Source organism: Syzygium oleosum, unplaced genomic scaffold, assembly GCF_021117445.2.
Source record: "Syzygium oleosum isolate NSW1041296 unplaced genomic scaffold, Sole_v2.1 Sole_v2.15, whole genome shotgun sequence".
Lineage (NCBI taxonomy): Eukaryota > Viridiplantae > Streptophyta > Magnoliopsida > Myrtales > Myrtaceae > Syzygium > Syzygium oleosum.
The window spans coordinates 3,442,271-3,451,007 of NW_026607499.1; the positions used below are offsets into that span (position 1 = coordinate 3,442,271).

Below are 8,737 nucleotides of genomic sequence, written 5' to 3' on the forward strand. Positions count from 1 at the left end.
TGGACAGTGAGTTTCGGCTTTGTACAAGTAGACAAAGAAGTAACGACAGGTTGTTCCTTCCACACAACTTCCATTTATAGTATGATCATAAAATTCTTCTCAATCATTGTTCCCCACTAGAGAAAATAGATTGACAAATAGTATCGATTACGTGGTGACCTATCATTTACATGAACAACGAGAAAAGTGTCAGAAAAGTTCTAAACATATTGCATTGGTACAAATTTAGTCCTAAAACATTTTAATTGTGCCAATTTAGCTCTAAACCTTTTGAAATTGTGATAATTCAGTTTTTCCGGCTAATTTTATCCAGATATTTCTGACGTGAACGCCTGCCGGCTTATGTGGCACCGCCAGCATTGACGTAGATAATTTATAATAATATTTTTTGATTTTTTTTTCTTTTTTCCTTTCTTCTTCCTTTTGCCGATGACCGGTCACAAGCAATGGCCGGCCACCGACCATGGCCAAACGGGCTGGCCTTGCCTGGGCAAGGGTCACCGTCGCCCGCCATAGGCGAGGGCGAGCCCCAATGAGGCCGCCCTGGCCTAGGCGAGGCCCAGCGAGGGTTGGCCTTGCCTAGGCTAGATCTGGCGAGGGGAGCCCTCGACAAGGAAGGCCCTCGCCTGGCTGGGCCTTGTTTATGGCGAGCGATGGCAACAGCAACCCTCGCCCTGGCGAGGCCAACCTGCCTGGCCATTGCTTGTGACCGGTGGCCAGTCATCAACAAAAGGAAGAAGAAAGAAGAAAAGAAAAGAAATCATAAAAAATAAAAAAATCGTAAAAATATGAAAAATTATCCACGTCAGCTTCGGCGGTGTCACGTAAGCCGGATGACATCCACGTCAATAATATTTAGCCAAAATTAGTCGGAATAACTGAATTGACACGGGACAAAAAGGTTTGAAACTAAATTAGCAACATGAAAAGTTTTAAGATTAAATTGATACGTATACAATAGCTTTGGGACTTTTGTGAAACTTTTTCCCATGAACAATGGATAATTACTCATTTGCCGCTTTAGTCTGACACAAAAAAGGACGGGCAGAAAAGGTGCCTGTGCAGCTTGTGCTTCTGTATTCCTTTTACGTGACTATAAAAGCAGATATCATTAATATCCTCGCCGCTTAAGATGCAAAACCATGTGAAAATGGACTAACGGTCGAGATTGAAAACCACTTGATCCAACGGCGGATATCGGCGCTAAACCTTGTTATATAGGCACTGATCTCTCATATTTTCTTATACCTCTCTTCATGTCTCAGAGAATTGTGTCAAAACCAGCAATGGCTCTGATGAAACTGTTGCTGGTGCATCTCATTTGGTGCGGCGTTCGTGGTTTTTGGGGCGAAGCAACAAGCATTTCCGAGGATGATTCGGAGATAGAGGCACAACTAAAGATTTTGAATAACCCTGCCGTCAAGACATTTGTGGTACTGCTTCTACGAATTTACAGCTTCTATTTTTTGGGAATTTTTACATTAAAAGGTGTAATCGTTCTTTAATTTCGTATGTACTAGCACGATTAGCCCATGAAATGCAAAAAATATGTATATAAATAAATTATTAAACTTTTGAATTCAGTTTTTCTTTAACTGTAGAAGAATAATCTTTTAAGCCCAAAGAAATGATTGCGTCGATTTAGTCTGCTAAATTATGTAAGTATCAATTAAAATAGATTATTCATGGACAAATGGCAAGCATGCCTTTATTCAGTGAAAATAGTGACAAGCTTGTATTTATTTTAACAGATGGCAAACATGCATATTATTGAGGGGAACCCATTCAATCTTTTCCTCATAGAGAAGTTTATTTCCATATAAGTGAGTCTCAGCAATTTTTTTTTTTTTGCCTAAGGAAAATCTTTCAATTCATGCAATCCTAACATACATTTACCAAAATAAGCTAATCATTCATAAAGGTGCTTGACCTTTATTTTGGATCTATTATTGCTGCTATTGTTTTCAAAGGAAAAGAGGAACATGTTACACTTATATAGCATACTAATCATTTCAAATCGAAATAACATGGTTAGCATTTCATAGGGTTACCGAATAAGATTTAAGAGTTGCTGGTGCTTTTCTTCCCAACATTTGAGATGGCAAATGTTAGTCGGAGGATGATAACCAAGACATGTATGGGCAGTTAATCATCATTTCCATTGTTGAACACTATTTCTACTTTTCAACCACAATTTCTGCAAGTATTTCTCAGCAAGTACTAATGTTTGCTTGACAAATGGTTGACTGCGTTTGATACTTCTCTGAAAGAGTAAAGAAGGAGAGACCATCGATTGTATACCTATTCACAAGCAACCAGCATTTGATCATCCTCTACTCAAAAATCATAAAATTCAGGTGAGAATGTTTATTGATTTTTCCCCATTAATCAACTAAACTACGGGATAGTCTAATATGAAATTTGTCTCAAATGTTTACGTTGACTTTCATGATTTCGTTTTTTTTGGCAGCTAGAACCCAAGTTGCCTCCTTTTGAAAAGGTTAGAACTCCCATAAATGCAAAATCCGTAAATTTCGGATTGAGAGAACCTTGTCCCGTTGGAACAGTTCCCATTCCTCGAGCAACTAAGGAAGATTTGATAAGGGCGAGATCCATTCCCAAAGTGCCACCTGTATCTGCCATGGGACAGAATACCAACAATCAACATGTTCTCTCTCTCTCTCTCTCTCTCTCTCTCTCTCTCTCTCTCTCTCTATGTATATTTAATTTCTGCAAAACAAAATTTTTATTAGAATTTTCATTTTGTACATATCTATATTTAGATATCAGTTTTCACATGTTGTGGTAGGTACATAAACTTCTACTTAGAGTTGCTTTGCTAAATATAGAACAATTATTTTGAGTTTGTGAAAACACATATCACGAGTACATGAATACACGTAAAAACATCTGAATCATTAAATTGTTACCCAACAACATTCAATTGGTGATGAACGTAAGGTATATAGAATTTTTTTCTCCCTTCATCGTCCTTATGTATGAGATCATGTGCAGATGGTTTATATGGCGGACGATAACGTAGAAAATATCAAATATGGAGCTGGTGCGAGGATGACCATCTACAATCTAACTCTTGCTCCCGACCAGTTCAGCTCACACCATATATGGCTTCAAACCGGTCCTCCAGATCATATCAGCTTGATCGCAGCAGGTTGGCGGGTAAGTTATTGGTTTCTAAGTATGAAGAAGTCAATTATGATGAAAAATGTGGCAATTGCTTGACTTGTTTTATTTACTAGGTCTCCCAACGACTAAATGGCGATACTATTTCTCGATTATTCACATTTTGGACGGTCAGTTTGCACATGCTCGATCAATTCTATCACCATTAAAAACTGGGAAAATTACCAAAAAAGTCCTAAACCTTTTGCAATTGTGCCAATTCAGTCCTAAACCTTTTTTTTTGGCCAATTCAGTCCTAAACCTTTTGTAATTATGCCAATTCAGTCCATCCGGCCACTTTTGGCCGGCCGGCGCTGACGTGGCCGCCGGCCGGCTGACGTGGCGCCGGCCGGCGTCCACGTAGCAATATTTTAATATATATATTTTTTATTTTCGAATTTTTTTTCCTTTTTTATTTTTTTTCTTTTCCTTCTCCCCCCTGGCCTGTCCGGCCAGGGGGGAGGCTCGCCGGCGAGGGCCTAGCTCTGGCGAGGCGAGCTGGGCCCTCGCCGCAGCTGGGCGAGCTCCGCCGTCGCCCAGCCAAGGCGGAGCTCGCCATGGCCGGGCGAGCTCGCCTTGGCGGGACGAGCTCCGCCCTCGCCCGGATCTCGGCGAGGCGGAGCTCGCCACGCCATGGCGAGCTCGGCCTCGCCAGATCCGGGCGAGGCGGAGCTCGCCCGGCCATGGCGAGCTCCGCCTCGCCGGGAGCCGGACGAGGCTCGCCTAGCGGCGGCGAGGGTGGAGCTCGCCCAGCCATGGCGAGCTGGGCCCTCGCCGCCGCTGGGCGAGCCTCGCCCAGCTCCGGCGAGGCGGAGCTCGCCCAGCGGCGGCGAGGGCCTAGCTCGCCTCGCTGGAGTTGGGCCCTCGCCAGCGAGCCTCCCCCCTGGCCGGATAGGCCAGGGGGGAGAAGGAAAAGAAAAAAAAACGAAAAAAGGAAAAAAGATTCAAAAATAATAATAAAAAAATATTAAAATATTGCCACGCGGACGCCGGCCGGCGCCACGTCAGCTGGCCGGCGGCCACGTCAGCGTCGGCCGGCCAAAAGTGGCCGGATGGACTGAATTGGCATAATTGCAAAAAGGTTTAGGACTGAATTGACAAAAAAAAAGGTTTAGGACTGAATTGGCACAATTGCAAAAGGTTTAGGACTTTTTTGGTAATTTTCCCTTAAAAACTTCACTCCTCCAATTTTGTATACCTAACATGAGAACCGGATGAAAGTCAAATTATCAATTGACTGAAATATTACTCTTATAGGGCGATGGTTATCGTAATGGGTGCTATAACGTTCGATGTCCAGGTTTTGTTCAAGTAGATAGGGAAGTAACAACCAATTATCCATTCTACGATACTTCTGTCCCCGGCGGGACCCGATATGAGCTATTGCTTCGAATTGAACAGGTAAGCTTGATTCATCAAGCTCATCAAGGCATATAGCAATCTCGGTCTTACATAAGATGTTCATATCATATTTTTTGCTTCATAATACGACGAGATCATGTCATGATCGGCGGAAAAATCAATCCGGTGCATGTTGGACCTTTGTAACATGTGAAATGAAACTTGTGAACAGGATATTTTCTTTTTGACCAGGACTTGCATACTGCGAATTGGTGGCTGATCGTGAAAAATGATCCTCCAGTTAAAGTGGGTTATTGGCCGAAGGAACTATTCGCCAATCTACGCAACGGCTCGCTGCATGCAGCTTGGGGAGGAGCTGGCCAAGAGGCAAGCAATGGATACTGTCCTCCATTGGGAAGTGGCCGTTATCCCGACTCTAGTTACGAGTATGCCGCATACTTCAGTCACATGTACTGGCTCTACAGAGGAAGTGCCCGCCTTCAACCTTCCAATAAAATTCAAGAATGGGTCGACAAGTCCAACGTTTATGCCTTGAAGAACGATGGCAATGTGCGGAAAATGGGGTACACGCTTAGCTATGGAGGCCCGGGAGGTTATTGTAGAGTACAATGACTTTTATGGAAAAAACAAATGTACTTTGAGCAACTTAATAAGCAAAACTGAGCAGGTTTTGTAATTCCAAATTGCATTTTGAATTATTTTCCCCTCTTGATTTCCTATTTCTCAAGGCAGGCTATCGTAAGGATTAACCTTCCATAATTCTTTTTTATTTATTTATGAAACCCTAATTTGATACGGCGAGCTTCATTAGTAAAATGAGCCGTGAGAATTATTTTTCACAACCCTACAGGAACATTCTCGTGCACATTGCAGGTTCGATCACTGCTATGTGTTGAGAACTGATGAGTTCATTTGGCTCTTTAAGCCTCCTATTCATCCTAACCAGCTTCCTCAACTTGCAAACCCTAAATATTGTATCCAACACATCACCCATGAGCACCACCTTCCCAATGAAATTTCAGATAATGCAAACTCCTATTTGTGTCATTCCTCTGTAAAATTGAGAGATTAATTTGCGATGATGAATTGTTAAGGCTAAAAACTATACGAGGTATTGAGCGTAATTGGGGGCTGAGAAACTGTTGACACCTATTTTTTTAATTTTTCCCATACTTAATTATGCAAAAATCTAGAGGTTAATATCCTTAATTCCTAAAATAAAAAAAAATTATTTAATTGCATTGCATATAGACATAGGTACATTTTGTATTATTAAAATGTATTTTCATCTTTTAATTAAACAAAATTGAAAAAAAATGTTAAAAAATATTAAAAAAACGGATCAAGGTAGGGGTGAGCAACTTGGACCGCCCAAACCGGGACCGGACCGGACCGGACCGACGAGTTTGGTCCAGTTCTCGGGACTATCGGTCCGGTTCCCGGTTCCTAAAAGCGGAACCGGTTTCCGGGCGGTCCGGTTCCTGGTTCCAAGGGGGAACCGGACCGGACCGACTATTTAATATATATTTTTGTTATTTTTTTATTTAAAAAAATTAATAAAATGTGAACTAAACTCTAAGTGAACTTCATTATCATAAATTCATTGATAAAAAATAGTAAAATGTGAATTAAATCCTAAGTGAACTTCATTGACATAAATTTATTAACAAAAATTAGTAAAATGTGAACCAAACCTTAAGTGTTTGACAAAATAAAAACCCTAAACTCTAAATAACCGGTTCCATTGGACCGGATCGGACCGACGGTCCAGTTCGGTTCCCGATCCTAGAACCAACCGGTCCGGTCCGCGGTTCCCAAAATTGGGAACCGGTTCTCTCAGTCCGGTTCCCGGTTCCACCTTGGAACCGGACCGGACCGGGAACCGCTCACCCCTAGATCGAGGCGGGTCGAGGCTGGGTCGATCCAGCCCTCTCTTTTCTCCCCTCGCGGGCCTAGGCCCTCTCCCCTTTTTCTTTTTTCCTTCCTCTCGAGCTAGGCCCGGCCCAGCCCGTTCCCTCCTTCTCTTCCCCCCACGGCCCGGCCTCTCTCCCTCTCTCCCTCTCTCCCTCTCTCCTCCTTCCTTCCCCCTGCAGCCGACCACAGCCTGGGACAAAGCGGATAAACCGCTCCACCTTGCAAAAATGGCCACCAAAGTCAAGAACCTAGAGTAGGCTGGTGTAGAGTATTCAATGGACGACTTCCGGGGCAAAGCCAGTGGCCGGCGGTCGCTATATAAGCCGGCAAAGAGGAGAGAGACAGCCCGGGCAAAAACAGAGAAAAGAGAGACCAAGAGATTTGGAGATATTTTGAAAAATTGAGAGCAAAAGTGAGAGTTGAGTGTTTACAGGGACTGAAGAGGAAGCCAGCCGGCCTCGCCGTTGCCCACAGATCGACCGGCGACCCCCCAGAATCAGTCCAGACTAGTAAGTCCTTCTTGGCCCCTGTTCGACTCTTTTTCCCTTGCTTTTTCGTGCAAGTTGGCCGGGACTCGCGCAAGCCCTTTCGCGCGAATCCGGGCCCATGTTGACCTCGCTCCCGGTCCATACTCGTCATCAGAGGTGAGTCGAGGCCGTTGGAGCAAGCCCTGGTCTTAAAAAAGGTCAAAAACCTACTGTTTCAGTCACGTACTCCATGTGCTCGAGAAAATGTCTAAGTGAAGCTCTGTGTTGTTGGTTCTCAGCCAGCGATTTCCAGGTAGGCCAGGGAGTCGTGAGGTTGGTCACGGTCATGTGGTGGCCATCAGAGGCCAGGCAAGGCCACAATTCCATCTGGGTCGACCGGCCAAGCCTTGACCGTTGTTTAGGCTTGAAGAGCCCCGATTGGGGCTCGGCTGGCAGCCACTGTGGCTAGCGCGGCCCCGGGTGCTGAGGCCAATGGCCGGGCGAGATGGCCGACCAATCACCGGATCTCGCCCAGCCGGCGTTCTCGAGTGCCTGTGCATGCAAGAACAGGCCCGAACCCGACCTACAGATCGGTCCAACCAGGTCTGTAGGCCATTTAGGGCCGGTTCGACATGGTCCCAGGCCCGATCCGATTTAGGACACGGGTCAAAGGCTCGAGTTGATCCTTGACCGGGTTTGGATCTGGAGATCTGACCCAGGTCAATGCATATGGATCGGGTTTATTGACTCAGGTCGGTACACAGATCCACCGATCCGACTAGTTTGAATAGTATATTAATATTATATTATTTTTTATTAAAAATATTATTTTTTAAAAAAATTTAAAAATAAAAATTTGAAAATTTTTGAAAAAAATTATTTATTTTTAAAAAAAATAAGGAAATAGCCTAAATAGCTAGACTTTGAGTAATTTTCCTTAAAAAATGTGAAAATCTTTCCAAAAAAATGTGCTTAAATTGAACAATACTTTGAAACCATAGAGTTAAGCGAAATGTCTCCCTTTAATTTGTATATCTCTCTCGCATCTACAGCTAAGTATTTTTAACCCAAGTAATCATTACTTTTAACCCATGGTTATTTGATCATATCCTTTTGCAACTCATGAAAGTCTTCCAAATACATCCCCCTCTTGATCATAAGAAGCCATTTCAAGTATCCAAGTTCTAAATAGAGAACTTCAACTCATTCTTGCAAAGAAAGAGAAAGAGTTCCATGTCACTTCCCTTCTTTCCCTTCTCTTTCATTTGTCACTCTTTCGAAGCAAAGAAAGTTCCACGTTAGTGTTTTTAAAGCTTCTAAATCAATATTTCAATACTGACAAGGTGAATTTTTGGCCTCCTCTTTATCATCAAATTAGTTTTGTTGTTTAAAAAGATTGGGAGTTGTTAATTTATGTTCTTGATTATTTTGCTTTGAAGGTATATAAAGCCTTAATTAGCTCAAGTCATTTTTCAAGGTAAGTGAAAACTCTAGGGACTAAGATAGAATGATCTACTTCGTACTCTTAACTTGGCTGTTTGATGGTTGCCAAATTTAGTTTGAACTTTGATGTTAAGCGTAAGAAAGTTATAATGATTGCGAGTTGAATTGTTGTGATCGTTTCACTTAATTCGATGTGAATCTAAATGGAGGTTGTGATTAATCAACTTTCGTGAGATTCGGTAGTATAAAATAGGAAATGGTGAAATTAAACTAGAAAGTGATATTTTTGGTAATTCGACTAAGTTACCGATTTACTTGCTAAGTGTTGACGATTAATCACGCTATAAAATATTTTGGTTGTCAATGTT

At 42.7% G+C, this 8,737-nt stretch overlaps 1 protein-coding gene across 1 annotated transcript; it reads left to right on the forward strand.

Moving 5' to 3' along the window:
* Positions 1-1,286: 1,286 nt before the first annotated feature.
* LOC115678233 (uncharacterized) lies at positions 1,287-5,157 on the forward strand. Its single transcript, XM_030601574.1, has 6 exons — positions 1,287-1,433; positions 2,271-2,357; positions 2,471-2,500; positions 3,016-3,180; positions 4,441-4,584; positions 4,777-5,157. Exons 1-6 carry the CDS (start codon positions 1,287-1,289, stop codon positions 5,155-5,157), a joined length of 954 nt encoding a protein of 317 aa, XP_030457434.1.
* The last annotated feature ends 3,580 nt before the right edge of the window (positions 5,158-8,737 follow it).